This window comes from Danio rerio, chromosome 9 (genome assembly GCF_052040795.2).
Source record: "Danio rerio strain M-AB ecotype USA chromosome 9, GRCz13ab, whole genome shotgun sequence".
NCBI lineage: Eukaryota > Metazoa > Chordata > Actinopteri > Cypriniformes > Danionidae > Danio > Danio rerio.
Window position 1 is genome coordinate 23,742,316 of NC_141029.1, and position 16,902 is coordinate 23,759,217.

At 34.4% G+C, this 16,902-nt stretch overlaps 2 protein-coding genes and 1 long non-coding RNA gene across 3 annotated transcripts in view; 1 reads left to right on the forward strand and 2 right to left on the reverse strand.

The window, feature by feature from the left end:
- Positions 1-16,902, reverse strand: part of LOC147842349 (uncharacterized) — a 736,864-nt gene that overhangs the window by 76,415 nt on the left and 643,547 nt on the right. The window lies entirely within an intron of this gene.
- Positions 182-6,012, reverse strand: acod1 (aconitate decarboxylase 1). The gene is given in 5 exon segments (NM_001126456.2): positions 182-2,448; positions 3,993-4,192; positions 4,883-4,972; positions 5,062-5,223; positions 5,806-6,012. Coding segments are annotated over 5 exon segments (1,434 nt in total). The 5' UTR covers positions 5,818-6,012; the 3' UTR covers positions 182-1,478.
- Positions 11,734-13,601, forward strand: kctd12.1 (potassium channel tetramerisation domain containing 12.1). The gene is given in 1 exon segment (NM_194405.2): positions 11,734-13,601. A coding segment is annotated over 1 exon segment (867 nt). The 5' UTR covers positions 11,734-11,795; the 3' UTR covers positions 12,663-13,601.

Consider the following 16,902-nt stretch of genomic DNA (forward strand, 5'->3'; position numbering starts at 1 on the left):
TTAAAAAAATCTTTATTAAAATGTTAAATAACTTACTCTATGTAGTTTCAAATAAAGTTATTACTTCAGTCATCATTGCTTTTATTACTACCATTAATAATTATAATAATTAATATTAGAGTGATTTCTGAAGGATCATGTGACTCTGAAGACTAGAGTAATGAAGCTGAAACTTCATTAAAATCACTGGAATAAATGATTAAATTAAATGATAAACTACTTTAGAACAGTTATTTTATAGTGCAATAACATTTCACAATTTTACCATTTGTACTGTATTGATGATATAAATCCAGCCTTGGTGAGCAGGAGAAGCTGATGTTAAAACATTTAAAAATCCTACTGACCCCAGACTTTTGACTGCTACTCTATATCTATATAACAAATAAAAAAGGAATTACTTTTTTAAATATATAAAAAAAGAGAAAAGTGTGTCGTTAGACGGTCCAGTTGTTACTGCAACTAAAGAAGCGCAGCCTTAGTGATCATGAGACCATAAAATAAAAAATGAAAAAAGACAAACTAAGCATTTGGTAGTGTGACTTTATTACTGTATGTAAATGAATATAAAACAAAGGTGCAATTGAACAAAAATATTTAAAAACAAAATGGTGTAAAACCTTTCATTCAGAAAGTCATGAGTTTATAGAGCTATAACTTAAAGCTGTATATTTTGAACAAAATCTTGACAGTCAAATACACTTAAAATGCAAGTAGAGACAGCCAAAAACAAATATTTGCCAATCTCCAAATGATTCTGAACATTTATTTTCCATTATAACGCAAGGTTGAAGATTGAAGAAGATGGTTTACTCGAAAATGTTAATTTAATCATCCTCAGAATCAAAAGATATTTTGTAAACTGGTAGCCATTAGTGTTGCTCGATCATGGGGAAAAATCATAACCACAATTATTTTGGTAAATATTGTAATCACCATTATTTATTTTTGTGTTTAAATAATGTAAATACATTTCAAAGACCATGAAACAATCATCAGTACCATAGCAGAATGGGTAACTGAAAAACAAAAGAAAAGTGACATGATTTTAGATTTTTGTGTGAAATCCAGGTCAATTTGCTGAGAAAATGAACGTGCGTTGCTGGAAATGAAGAGATGTTATGTAATAATCATTTTATCTCTATTGTATTTTTTTTTCATAATTGTTGAAGGTCAAACTTGAAATAGAAATTAAATTGTGATTAATTGAACAGCCTTATAAGCCACTGACATTGACCAGTTTGTCAACATTCTTCAAAATACTTTCTTTTGTGTTCATCAGAAAAAAACAAACAGTACTAAGGACATTTTCATCATATTTTTATGCTAAATTTATAGATAAATACATTTTTACAGCAGAAATGTATTTTCCACAAACTGCTTCAAAACTGTGTTGACAAATCCTTCTAAAACGAGAACAAAATGAGTACAGCTTTTGATCTCCAAAAATCCGCCTGAACGTTGCCTCAAACATCAACTCAAGCCAACGCAAAGCAGCGGCGCTCATCTCTCTGCACCATGTGCTTATTAAAGTGCATGTATGACCAGAGTTTGGAGCAGTCTTGATTAGTGTCCAGATGATCTACAGCATAAATGATTTCCTCCAGCACCTCATTGGGCAGCACGGACGAAGCGTTGAGCCTGAACTTCTTCAGCAGGTCCTCCTGACTCAGCGGTTTCCTCCAGTGACCGTAAAAAGTGTCGCAGCGTGCAGTAAACATTTCCCCTTGCGTCGACTCCACAGTGATTTCACAATACATCTTTTGAAAGCTGGAGTGATTGTCCTGCGGGTTCTCCAGCTCTACTTTCAGCAGCAGCTCTTTCAGGACGCTTCTGTTCATCTGAGCTCTGCTGAAGGACTGAACGTTGACCTCGCCGTCCAGCAACGCAGTGCAACAGTTGAACTGGAAAGAGTGTCTGGCCTGGTGTTCGGTGACCGGAAGTGGACAGTCCACATATCTGGACGAGGGAACTCTGAGAGTGATCTTCTTGATTTGACTGAGGTCTGCATTGGGGTATTTGTCTAAAAATTTGGCCCTCGCTTCTATTGCTGCATCTGCTACCCAGTGCATGCCGAGGTGAGCGGGGAAGCGTTTTTGCGCGATGTCCTGCTCTTCTAGCACCCATCTGTAGTGAGAATTAGGGGTGACCTCGGCTAGCGGGTGAGGGACGTAATCTGGATAGAAGGACCCGAAGCCAGATGGAAGATCCAGAATTTGTGTGTTGCCCACGAGGCCGAAAAGAGCGAGCTGAGATGCCTCTAAACCGCCCCGGGCAGCATTGCCCATGTGGAGGGGTTTGGTTTGGGTGGCAGCGTTGGCCATGGGGGCTCCTGCAGATGAGCAGGCGATTGCTAAAGCTGCGATACTCTGAGCTGCCGGCAGACGCAGGAGTTTAGCTGTCGCTGCTGCGCTGCCCATCACACCAACAACTGCAGGAGGGTGAAATCTGAAACACACACACACAAAACAATCTGTCAATGTCGAACTAATCAGAAAGCAAATCATTAAAATCCGCAATAAAGTTTCTCATTAGAACTGAATTCTGGTCAACTCTAATACATATGTGCAGATGAAGTACCGGCAGCTCAATCTGCAGGGTTGCATTTTCAACATCATAAGTTCAAGAGGGATCAGGCACCTATAATGTGATTGACAATGAAAAAAAGACCCTCGAAATCTCTCGCCACATATCAAAATTCACATTCATTCACATGTAAATAAAGTTTTTTTTTTTTAAACAGGATTTTTTTTTTCAGTACACATGAATTTACACTACAAACATTGTGTTTGCATTTTATGACTTAAAGATGTTAAAGACTTATTTGATTAAAAATACATTATTGAGAATGAGTTGATGTACATTCAAGTTTTTTAAAACTAAAAGTCATTAAAAATTTAAGTAACACGTAACACTTTTATTCAGCTAGCAATGGGTTAAATTGATCCAACATTGATATTAAAGCTTGTTATATCTTTTGTCAGAATATTTATATTTCCAATAAGTTGTTCTTTTGAAATTTTTTATTCATCAAGGAATCTTACAAATTTTATTTATGCAGCGCCACAATTTTAACCAATGATAATGAAAATCTTAAAATGTTTACATTTGAAATAATATTTATAAATATTAAATATAATTATTATTATAAATTAAATGTATTATTATAATAAAAAATATAATTAGTAGTATAACAGTTTTATTAGTATTATTAGTAAAAAAACAAGAGACTGACAAACTAATGACTATTGAAAATTCAGTGTTAAGCTACAATACAGGAAGACACTATATTTAAATGTTATATTGTACACATTTTATTTTAATATATAATACTAGAAATATACAATATTTTAAACTGAAATATTATTTCACATTTTGCTTTATTTTGATCAAAACAATGTAGCCTTTGTGAGCATACAAAGCTTTGAATGTGTTTCAAAAACATCCGGAAACACCTCTTTAATCCCAATAGTAGTGTAATTACATTTTGTATTATGTAACTGATTATTCATTAAATAATTATTAGTTAAGCATTTCTGAATATGTTATGAGTTATGTTTTGTGTTTTTCTTAATAAAATTACTTACATGATACTTTCACAAACAATTGAAATATTTTAATTACTAATTGAAGAGTTCAGATGGAAAAACCTCTAAATGCCGTCTGAAATTTTCCTCTAAAATTAGTATTTTTATCAGATTCCTGTGTGTTTGTTCATTAATATCACTTTTATGGCAAATAATAAGTCCTTTTCCTGGTCTTTAAAGTGAAATATCTCATCATAAACATAGGAGGATACTTTTTTTTTCAAATTTTTGATAGAAATTTCAGACGGCACGTTTTTGCATCTGAATTCTTCAATTACTCTTATTATACCACAGATACTGCACACCATGTTTCAGTTTCATCACGACTAATTTCTACTAGCCAAAAGATTACATGATTAGATCAAAATAAATGGGGTCAAAAACATTTTTGAAAATCTGTTTTACCTTTTGGGAATGTTGTGTGCCTCTTTGGAAAACCTCAGCAGTCTCCCCTGAATCTCTATGCCCACATTGAAAGCCAGCAGTAGCTCCAGGCCAGAGGGTTTAACAGGCAGTGTTTCAGCCAGTGCCAGGAGAGCTGGCAACACTGCGCCTGACGGGTGAGTGGCTGGATGCCAGGTGTCATCAAAATCCATAGAGTGCACCTATAATATATATCCCAAAAACACTGTCAAACTACTCATGCATATTCCTTATTAGAAAGAGACTGCATTATACTTAAATTTCAGTTCACTTTTTAAACTTTTAAAGTTCACTTTTTCAAAAAGTGCAAATGCTGACATCATTTACTCACCCTCAACTTGTTCCTAACCACTTCTTTTTGTTGATAAACACAAAAGATAATGAATTGACTTACATTGTAGGAAAAACTAGTATTATGGAAGCAAATGGTTATCAGTTTCCAATGTTCTTCAAAACATATTCTTTTGTGTTCAACAGAAATGAAATGACAGAATTTTCATTTTTGAGTGAACTATCCCTTTAAAAAAAAGTGAAAGTCTTAAGAATTCAACTGAAACTACTTTAAATAAAGTTACACAAAAATACAGTTCTGTCTTGGCTTATATTTAACTTGCTGTTTTAAGTCAGTTTAATCTAATGTAAGTTAAAATGACTTTAACGTTAATATGATTGAACTAAAACAAAAAAACATCAACTTTACTAGTCATTTTAATTTTCAAACTGATATTAAAAATTATTTACATAAAAAAATAAGTTACTTTCTAATTTTAGCAAGTTACACTCGGCTTAAACAAGATTTCACCTGTAACTTGAAGTGAGTTTAACATACTGTCTGCAACTCATGTATTTACAGTGAATTTCAAAAGACTTACCGCAACACCATTAACAAAAGCAGCATACTGAGGTGGAAGAGATGATCCTGGTCTTCCCCAGACCTTGCTGTTCTCCAGCGCTTGCTGCCTCTAATTCATAAATGATCAAAGCAGAGTCAGACATAAAAGCTGTAGAACCGAACAGTGTGCTCAACACAAACACCACACCACACACTCACTTGGCTGCACTGAAGCACAGTGTTAAAGACCGGTGTTCTGGTTCCAATCAAACCTACTCCCAGTGTGTCCAGAATCATCCGCTTGCTCCTTCGGATCACTTCATCTGTCAGATGGGATGTGCTCAGACAGGACACGGCTGCCCCAAAACTGTCCGTAACACTCTGAGAGAAGAGCAGAAAAAAGAACACTCTCTTTTAACAGCTCAATATTGTTAAAAATGATTTTCTTTTTTTGTTTTGTTTCTAGTCCAAATATCTACAAATTCTTAAATCAAGAAGCATTTTCTAGACAAGCAAAACATATTATCTTGTTTTAAGAAATAAAATGCCAAAATTAAGTACATTTTTCCTCAAATCAAGCAAAATAATCTGCCAATGGGGTAAGCAAAATTATCTTGTTTTTTGATTTGTGATAAGATTATTTTGCTTACCCTATTGGCAGATTATTTAGCTTGATTTAAGGAACATTTTTGACATATTATTTCCTAAAATATGTTTTGCTTGTTAAGAAAATGCTTCTTGATATAAGAACATTTAGATATTTGGACTAGAAACAAGACAAGAATTCTAAGTAAGAAAAGCATTTTTTGCAGTGAACACTTTTTAGGTGCATTTGAATTTTAAATGTAGCAAAGAACAATACAATGAGTCAGACAACAAATAACTAAATAAATAAGGCTGCTGGACAAAAGACATTTTAGTTGCAAATAAATAGTGAATGAAATGTTAGGTAAAAGTGAATACCTTTCGGATCATTGTGCGAGCTCTGAATCTTGATTTGACCAGTTTGACAGCCTTATATACTAACATCTCTACTGGCAGAACGACCTCACTAACCACCAACTTTCCAGTGTTACTAAACCACAATAGCGTGAAGAGCAGTATTTCACAATTTGTGACTACCTTATGGTATCACGCATGCGCAGCTCACACAGTTCACATTGGAAGGACATTTTTAATCATATGTTTTGATTTTGCAATATTCTTTACACTGAATATTTAGTAAGATGTAAAAGAAATGGTTTTGAATAAACTAGTATATGTATATACTAGTTTAGGGTCAGTATTTTAAAATGTTTTAAAATAAGCTTCTCCTGCTCACCAAGGCTGCATTTGTTTAATCAAAACTACAGTACAAACTGTTAAAGTGAAATGTTTTTGCAGTATGAAATAACTGTTCAGAATTAGTTTATCATTTAATTTAATCATTTATTCCTGTGATTTTAAAATGAATTTTCAGCTTCATTACTCCAGTGTTCAGAGTCACATGATCGTTCAGAAATCACTAATATTCATAGTAATAGTAATAGAAGCAAAAATGAGGGGAGAAATAATTTTATTTGAAACTACATACAATAAGAAAGCAGTTATTTTAATAAATATTTTAATAAATATTTCACAATTTAAAATGTTTTTACATTTAATAAATGCCGCCTTAATGAACAGAACCATTTTCTTAAAAAAAAAGAGAAAAAAACCTGACCCCAAACTTTTGACTAGTAGTGTGTGTGTATATATTAATTAAAAACATTTCTTTCACATGTGTTTCATCCTTTAAAGATCTGATGCACGGTAAAAAAAAAAAAAAAAAAAAAAAAACACTGGTTGCCTTAAATTTTTAAGCTGAATCAAATTAACCTTATGAGTCATTTGAACTTACATTATATTAAACTGACTTAAAACAGTTTGCGTAACTTTTCTAATTTATTAGAACATGCTAACCCAGTTTAATAAGTCACAATTTACTAAAAACATTGTCATGTCTAAGTAATCCTATGATGTTTTACAGTGTGACATTGCTTTTGAATTTCGTATAAAGTGTTTTCATTTTGCATAAAATGAGAGTTGGCCAGAATTACAAATATTTTCAATTCATGTGATTAAATTCAGGATTATAACTGCAAATATTGCTTTCTTAACAACTTTGAAGTTTACGAACTGTTCTTGTGTTGTCTAAAAACATTTAAAAAAAATTGACATTTGCTATGACAAGATTTTCACTTTTAAATTTTTAAGAAATGTCATCAGCAGTTTTCTGAACAAAACAGATGTTTTTTTAACTATAAATCGTGAATCTAGAAACTGAGGATCTCAGGATGTGTTTGTTTTACACATCTATATGTAATATAATTTTTAAAATGTATTTTACATAAATCTATGTAGAGGTTGTAAACTCCAGAAGTTCACTGTCCTTACATTAAACGTATTCTGCTTAGATGCTTTGGACTGTATAATCAGTTGATATCATACTAGAATATGAGCTCACATTTCGTGTCTCTTGAATCTGCAGTAAGTGTATCTCTCCAGCATTTGTGAAATCTGGAAATTCTTTTGCTATTGCGTATTAGAGTTTAAAGAGTACGTTCTGTTGGTCATTGCTTCCTCATAGTCACATGAGTTTGGCTCCTGTAAACTGAAAGAAATAGATGATTCAATGCATTTAATGTAAAAATCAAAAGTTTAAAATAGTTTAAATTTTGCATATCATGTTTGTTCAAAGGGAAATGTTTAAAGATTAAATTATGTATATTGATGCTGCACAATAAAACTGTATCAATAAATAATATTATTTATACAGTATTATTTAATAGTATTATTTAAATATCAGTTAAGACTGATATTTTTGATGAATTCAGCTCATTTCAGCTTACTGATGTACTCCTAAACTGAACTGGGTGTAAAATACACTGTAGGACTGTGTTCAGGTGCACAATGTGTGATCGATGCTTAAGAATTAAAGTGATTCACCAAAAAAAAATGAAAATTCTGTCATAATTTACTCACTCTTGACTTGAGTTTATTTTCTTCTTTTTTTCTGTTAAGTACAAAATATTTTCTAAAGAATAATGGAAACCGTAGGGACTTTTGGAAGCGTGAGACCACTTTTGTGGAGCACTCAAGACCAGGAGGTAATAATACTCAATCACTTTGATGAGAGACATTGATTGAGGGATTTTATAATGACCAAAACTAAATTTCAGATGTCTTACAATGCGGTCTGTCCACTGGCTAGTCCATTAATGCTGATGCATCATGCCTATATTTTGTTATCACGTGATCTGTTAAACAAAATAACATGACTTATTTGATGAGCAAATTAGGTGGAAACATACCTGTTGACTTCCATAGGAAAAACAAATACTATGGAAGTCAATGGCTTTCGGTTTCCAGCATTCTACAACATACTTTCTCGTGTTCAACAGAACAACACAACAAAAATAAAAAAAATAACATCAACTAGTTTGGAAAAAATCAAGAATGAGTAAATGATGACAAAATTGTCATTTTTGGGTGAACATACACTCATCCAGCTCCAGTTACACCTGATTAACAAATGATGGTTAAAACAATTGTCTATCCAAACAATATACACATAGCAAGGCGCCAGCTCAGTTCTCTTTTAGGGATCATGGAATGTCCAAGATTATCTGCTGAAGTTCAAAACAGATCATCAAAATAGGGAAGAACCACCAGTGTGGCCAGATTGGCTGCTCTGAGTAATTCAGAAACTGAAACTCCTGCACAGAACGATTTCTAGGGTTTACAGACAATAATCTGTGAAAGAAATGATATCCAGTGTGAGAGGAAGTGCTGAAGGCAAAAAAATGTCTTGTGAAAGTTAGAGGTCAGAGAAGAATGAACAGACAAAAGTCAAGCTGAAAGAAAGTAGCTCAAATAACTTCTTGTTAGAAAGGAGGCACAACAGTGAACTGTGAAGCAGATGAGCTCCAGCAGCAGAAGCACAAGAGCACAGCAACGACACTCAGCAAAGAAATCATATAAAATTAGAAGTTTTTTCTGGTCTGATGAAGCTGGATTTCTGCTGCAGCATTTGGCTGGTTGAAAATAAAACATACAAATATGTCATATAGTAAAAATTGTGATTCAGTGTAATGTTCATACATTTATGTTATATTCTTAAATAAACATAAATTGGCTTTCTTGGAATGTACAAATAAGTGTTGTTGTCTTAAACTGTAAAATGTTTCATTGAATTAACTTCATTGAGTTTCCCAGAGTTTGTGATTCATTGGTGTTTTCTGTGTATTTATGCTTCAATTTATGAAGCCTTGACCCTTTACTCACAAATATTATGTTGAAAAGAATAACAAAGCAACTTTTATTGACATTTTTGGTAGTTAGAAACAACACATTGTGCATTTCTGATTATGTAAATTAGGTTTCAAAATGGTTCGTATAAGCTAATGGTATTTTTTGTGTGGCCCTATTTTACAGTTTTTTAATTATTATTATTTTTTTTACATTTTATTATCTACAGTGCTCAGCATAAGACCACCCCTCACAAATCTATCTTTTAAATTCAGATGTTTAATAGGAAGCAGTACAATATTATATTTGTGCATATACATTAGATTAGTCAGTAATGAAGCCAAATCTGGAGCTTATCTAACAAAATAACTTCTAACAGTCCAGAAACTAGTAAAGGCAAATTTATATGTTATGGAAAAATAATAAATACACATAAAAAAAAAATCAAGAGAAGCAAAAAATGAAAAGTTTAGTTGAATTTAATTGTTTGAATTTAATTGTGTTATCTTTCAATTTCAAAATTGTTTGGTGAACAAAAATATTATTTTATTAAATATATCTGTTTAATAAATCAGTTTTGTTTAAATACACCAAAATACATTGCCTATATTCACAAAAAAAAAAAAAATGGATAAAATATTCATTTTCTAAATGGGGTGTACTCAATTATGCTGAGCATTATTTTATCATACAATATTTTGAATATTGCTACTAAAAAGTCAGTAGGCCGCCTAAATTTTGCTTTGTTAATCTGTAGAATTAAATTGTCACCACTCAAATTTGTAGGAGCACAGATCATAGTCCTGGTATACACTTCGGAAGTGTAAAAAAGGAAAAACACCTGTGAATCGCAAGGTACTTTTTAAAAATGTTGTGATTGATCGAAGTATCCAGGAAACATATGCAGCTTGTTAGAAGTCATACATTCAGTGTAACAAGGTCAATTAATCATTCTGAAATGATATCGACCTTAAATAGTGACCATGTGGTTCTGAAGAAAAGTTTTTACTCTTAAATATTAGGTAGTTTCAACTTTTCATGGTGTGGTAACAATACAAATGCTCATTACTCAGTAAAATGCCAAAAAAATAATTATTGTTAAACAAAAAAATAAATAAATGCAAACAGCAGGCCTTGTTGTAGGAGCTGAGCATCCCTCCTTCTGGGAGATCTACACCAGGCAGTGCATGAGGTAAGACAAGAGAATCATCAGCAACGCACACCCAAGCCACAGACGTTTCTGAACTTTTCTACTTCTGGTCATGCAGCCAACTGAAGGAAAGCTTCTACCCACAATTAGGCTGATGAACACAACACACCTCGCACAAACTTTTTCCATACCCCTCACTGCATACCATTAAAATGTAGCATGCACTGCACTTTACCCAATCCTTACCTTAAAACAATATTGCCTACAACAATGACACACTATGTGTACACCTTTTTGACTGTGTACTCGTCCACCTGTGCCCATTTGTGTGCTTTACCTAAAGAATTTATTGTCTTTTACGTATCTGTCAACACTGCTTATAGTATATTGTTTTGTTTTTTGAAGTATGTTGTAGTATTTTGCAATGTCTGGAGCCAGCACTTGGGCTTTTTACTCATCAGCAGTGGTGGATTTAGTGAATTAGGGGCCCTAAGCAATTCCCGCTATGGGGCCCAAAAGTTATAAAATGCATCTTTGCTATTTTCATTTATTTTTAATTTATTTATTTTGCACTTTTTTTTCTTATATCACTGCTTTTCTACATTTTGTTTTGATGCAAAACAAAAATAACAAAATGCTAAGCACCTTGTCAAACTTTTAAATTAATTAGTTTTCTTAAAATTAATTTACAAATAAAAATTTCATATAAACTACACTGAAAAAAAATATTCAAATATGATTCCTTGGATTTACAATTTTTTTTAAGTTAAGTGGTTGTAAAAATTAATTTTAGCTGAATTTAAACAAACAAATTAAGTTTACTATTAACAAATTAACAATACTTAATTTAATGTGTTTTTAAATTTAAGCGGCCGCTTACCTTGCTTAATGGTTAAATCCGCCCTTGGTCATAGTAGCCTACATGTGCCGCTGCTGCTGATTTGACAATAAAAGTGAATTGATTTAAAATGAATACAAACGTTTGCTGGCCAACTTGACGGCAGATTGGTAGCTGGTTGATAAAAGCCTGTAATAAAAGCAGTCACCCAGGCTCATGTTGTATCAGATCTAAACGTTTGCTAATCCTGTTAATAAATTACTTTTATAAGCGTTTTACTAGTAGCTACGTTTAACTGTGAAGTTTGGTAGCCGCAACTCTCACGTTCTACCACCAGATGTCGCTATTCTCTTTATCAAAAGGCACAAGAGAAATGTCAATTCTGTAATTAACTGTTTTCACCCACTGCGTGATAGATAGGGGGGATATTTCGTTTATCCGTATATTTTTCCGCCATCTTATTATCTACATTTAGCATCCTTACACTTTTGTTGCATGAAATACACTAGCATCCGATCTTTGACAGCAGGAGGCATGCAAGCTGTTGGTCTCATTTTGTCAATAAAGCGTTAACATCGTTCGTCTTCTCTCCCCTCCCACAGCCTATTTAAACAAACATCTGCCCTTATCCCGAGCCTTTGGGAAGCCCTTTGCGCACAATCGCGAGTGACTGGCATCTTCAGCAGAGGAGACGCGATGGCTTTGGCAGACCCCGAGTGTGGAATATCAAACGGCGCTGATTCCGCGTCTCCGTTTTCCGTCATTATCGAACTTAACGTGGGAGGACAGGTGTATGTAACGCGGCACACCACTTTAATAGCCGTACCGGACTCTCTGCTGTGGAACATGTTCAGTAAGAAAACACCGGCTGAGCTGGCGCGGGACAGCAAAGGTCGTTTTTTTCTGGACAGGGACGGCTTTCTTTTCCGCTACATTTTAGACTACCTACGGGATCTAAACCTGGTTCTGCCGGACTATTTTCCAGAGAAAAGTAGATTACAGAGAGAGGCTGAATTCTTTCAGCTGCGGGACCTTAGCAAGCTCTTGAGTCCCAAAATGAGTAAAGACAACTCCATCACTGACGAGATCTGCCAGAGTGACTCGGAGGAGCCGAGCGCGAGCGCGACTCCGGTGGTCGGACCCGAGACTTCTCGCACACTGTCCGTCGCCAGCAGCGCACATTCTCCCTCCCTGGAGTCCAGAAAGTCTGGGTACATCACGGTTGGTTACCGAGGCTCGTACACAATGGGAAGAGACATACAGACAGACGCCAAATTCAGGCGGGTCGCGCGGATCACGGTTTGCGGGAAGACTTCTTTGGCAAAGGAGGTGTTTGGAGACACATTGAACGAAAGCAGAGACCCGGACCGGCCCCCAGAGAGGTACACCTCGCGCTATTATCTGAAATATAATTTCCTCGAACAGGCGTTTGACAAACTGTCAGAGTTTGGCTTCCAGATGGTCGCGTGCAGCTCCACGGGCACGTGCGCGTACTCCAGCAGCGACCCAAACGAGGACAAAGTCTGGACAAGCTACACAGAGTATGTTTTCTGTCGAGAATGAGCCAAAAGCGCTTTATTTAAGAGAGAAAGCGTGTGTACATAGGCGTCCTACTACGAGAGTGAAATTTTATCCGGTTAGGAGATGTGTATTGGAGTTTTCCTTCATTCACACAAAGCAAATATCTAGTTGTTTCCATAGAATTTTTAATGGCTGACTTTAGGTATTGTTAGAAATAACAAACGCAGAAAAACTTAATATCTCAGCACTTCCATTCAGAAATTCATAATTTCATTTTGTTTGCAGATAAAGATTTTTGTAAGTCAGATTCAAGGGCCTATTTGTAAAAAGATTCCCAGATGTGTTTTGTACTCGTTATTCTTTATGCATGCATCAACAAATGCTTCATCCGAACACTGCATAGAGAGCAGATTTGTAAGATTTTGATGAATGCTCTTAATGATATTTTTGTTACTGGGTGAATGATTTAAAAGATGATTCCACTTTAAGGAAAATCCATTTACTGAATCATTAAGCAACCATCTGGAAAGAGTTTGACATTCATCACTGCTAGATCTCAATGACGCTTTCCCCTTAAATTCTGGTTTATCTTTTTAAATAGCTTAAACAACAAAAAATAGAACTGCTGCCTTAATTTTTTGTTGTAAAATATAGTGGTGCCAAAGTTACCTGCAGTAATTCTTTGCACTTTTAGACTAATTTGCATTTCAATGTTACAGATTAAGAAATTTGAGTTGAATATCTTAATCGTGGAGTGGATGGAAACAATGACATTACAACTTTATTCTTTGGCAAGGCTTAAAAGCGCTTAAACCATTTTGTATTTTGCACACATTTTGCTTGGATGAAAAGTGGGAATTATTTGGTTTACCTTTTCTTCTCTATATTGCAACAAAGTGCTCCCTTTTACTCCAGCATTGTAAAGTGTCTCTGTTGTCTGTTCTAAGAGTTGATCATTCAATAAATTATAATCTGTCATAATATTTCAGCATCAGCCTCATTTTTGTTTGTTTCCAGTGTGTCAGAGTGGCTGGAGGGCATAACAAGACGTGTAACCAGCTGCTGAACACCTTCTGCGTGCTCTCCTGTTTGGTGTAAATGCATCCCATGATTTTTGTGTTTCTTTTTAAAAAGACCTTACATAGAAAAGCAAAAATGCATGTTTGAGTTTAAATAGGGTAAAAGTTACAGATGTCAGAGCACTAACACAAAACATTAGTCTTTCAGGGAGAAAATGAATTGCAGGGAAATAACTGGCATTAACAAATCAGTCCTCAAGCTTGCTTTTTGGACAGATGGAGTATTATTAACTGAGCTCTTGAGAGGTTTGGGGGTCAGCCAGAATATTTCAGTGGCCTGATCATGGATCATTGCCAATCCTAATGAATGCAATATACAATAGATCCCTTTCCGTTTTGTGTGACACGAATGTTGTTGAAATGCAGATGGCGCAGCTGTGCACAAATATAGGTGGCATTATCATTTCAAGTGTAAATAATGAAAGGATCCAGCTGCAAGGTTAGGGTTACGGAACGGGTCTCTCTGTTTGCATCCATTGATGAAATCTGTACACAAGTTTATATCATTCATGTGTCATGTGTAACTGCTACACAATGTAAACTACAAACCAGTGTGTTTCAGTCATTTTATTCAAATAAATTAATCAGTGATAGTAGAATTCACGTGCCCTAAAGACTGGGGCCAAATTGTACCATGTTTACAAAGAAAAGAGGACATAGAACTGAACTAGGGCTGTGCGAAATTGGAAAGATCTGATATTGCGATATTTTATTTTTCTGCGATAATTATCGCGATATGAATACAGTTTCAGGAGATTGTTTGAACAGCTCTATTTGATCATTTGCTGTAGAGTCTAATAGTATTTAGATACAGAAATGTATTAATCACAATGCAAAAAGCTTTTTTTTAACTCTTGTTTCTAGTCCAAATATCAATAACATTTTTAGACCAAGTAAAAATATTTAGTTTTCACAATCAGAATTTGTAAAGAAATTCAAAAATGACACTGACGTCTCTTACTCTTTCTGTGAGAGTCTGTTGCCCACTTGTTTTAGGAATGTCCCTTTGTTAAATCTTTCTGGTCTGATGTGAATACTCGAATTGTTGAAAAGGTTTGTGGTGATTTTTATTTAAGCTAAAGACATATTATTTTGGGATTTTACATGAAAGAAAAACAATTCCTTAATTCAACCTTTTGTATGAACCTTTATTTATTGGAGAGTTTTCTTTATACATAAATGTAAATATACTCAATGTTAGCCAAATTTAAAACCATTACAGTCCCATTATAGTCTCATAACAAGAAAGCAGTTAAAACTTGCAAAAACATGTGCTTCAACATTCTTCATTAATTTTTTTTATCATTTTTAATGTGCTCTGCTTTTTTTTCTTCTTTTTCTTTTTAATTGTCTTTCTTTTGCTTTACCATTATTATATTTCTTTTAAAATGGTCACTCTCGTTGCAAAAAGTAATATTTGTATTGTTTGTACTAAACTTCTGTTTGTATTTCTATCTGTTGTAATTGCCTGTTGTTATTGCAATAAAAACAAACAAAAAAAACAAACAAACTAAAAACTAATTCAGACTGGACACTGCATATCTTTGCGATGTGAGTATTGTGGATGCGCACATCAATGCAGCCCTAAACCGAACCATGAAGCACCCCAGTTAATTAGCTGATGTGATTCAGAGACCTATATCCTTTGTGACTAACAGAACTCATTTGTGATGCAAATGTCAGAGGAGAACTTGGGGATTTAACATGTTGATAGTTGAGATAGACAAAAAGCAGATTTTGTATGGAGTTATTATTAATAATTCAGATTTAGATCCACGAACAGCATAAAGATGTCCATTTCTGAACATCTTCTGAACATCTATCACCATGTTCCAGCTTCCAGCAAAGTCTTTGTTCTCTTAGAAAACCTTTCTTGTCCCAGAAAACCAGATCAAAGAACTGCGTAACAAAACATACCACAAGACTGACTTCAGTCAGAAGAAAATGTGATTATTCAAATTAAATTCTTCGCTAAAAATAACCATTACTCTCAGCTGGGAAATGTATTAATGGTCTGTTCACTCATCGCACCACTCTGTTCTTTGTCAAGGAGTGTGTTAAGTAAAACATACATTTTAATGGTTGTGTTGGGTAGATTACAAATTGCAGTCCAATACAAATTTTAATTTACAAAATGACACATCTGTATTCCACATTTTAAGCAATTTAATCAGAGTGGCTTAGTGGTTAGAACTGTCATCTCACAGCAAGAAGGTCACTGGTTCGAGTCCCGGCTGGCCCAGTTAGCATTTCTGTGTGGACTTTGCATGTTCTCCCTGTGTTTGCATGGGTTTTCTCTGACTGCTCCAGTTTCCCCCCACAGTCCAAAGACATGCGCTTTTTGAATAAACTAAATTGGAGTGTACGAGTGTGGGTGTTTCCAAAAACAGGGTTGCCACTGGAAGGGCATTCACTGTGTGAAACATATGCTGTAATAGTTAGTGGTTCATTTCGCTGTTGCAACCTCTGTAGAGACTAGGCCGAAGTAAAATAAAGTAATTTAAGCAGGATACAGTGTAATCATTAGATTTTTTTCACATTACTACTGATCTAAGCTGTTGATCAGATCTATTTGATTATTTTTTGACCATACTGATCTAAAATACATTGTCAAATTAAAATGACATTTTCTTTTATGTTATTAACAACATTTAGTGAATTAAACATTACACCAGGTTAGTGCTCTGAAACCTGATTGCATAACACAGATTTAATCATTTACCCACAACTGCTGACTAGTTGAAGTAATTTATAAAGTTTCCAGCCTTTAACTTTAGTACATAGGATTTTATATAGTCAAATATGCAGCAAACCTCATGGTGGAATTTAAGTACAAAATATTTAATGCTGCATCAAAACTGCACAGACACACAAAAGCCAAGCAAAAAAAAACCTGTAGTCTTTAATTGCTGAATGTTCATGAAAGCCAATAAATTACAACTGAAATTTCTGCCAGCACCAGAAGTTGAGGCACAGTCATGCGGAGTGGCTACTACCGCAGTCAAACTAAGAAAAAAAACATTCCCCATATTTTCTTTAAAAAAAAGCCATGATCAAAATTAACACTGGAGGTAGTTTTTGTTTGCTATAGCTGGCATTTCAGTACTGTGATTGTCAAGTAATGTAGACGAGGCTTATTGCATATGCACATTTTATTTTACTTTTTGGCACTAAAAACATTTGAGTGTGATTGGCTTATAGCT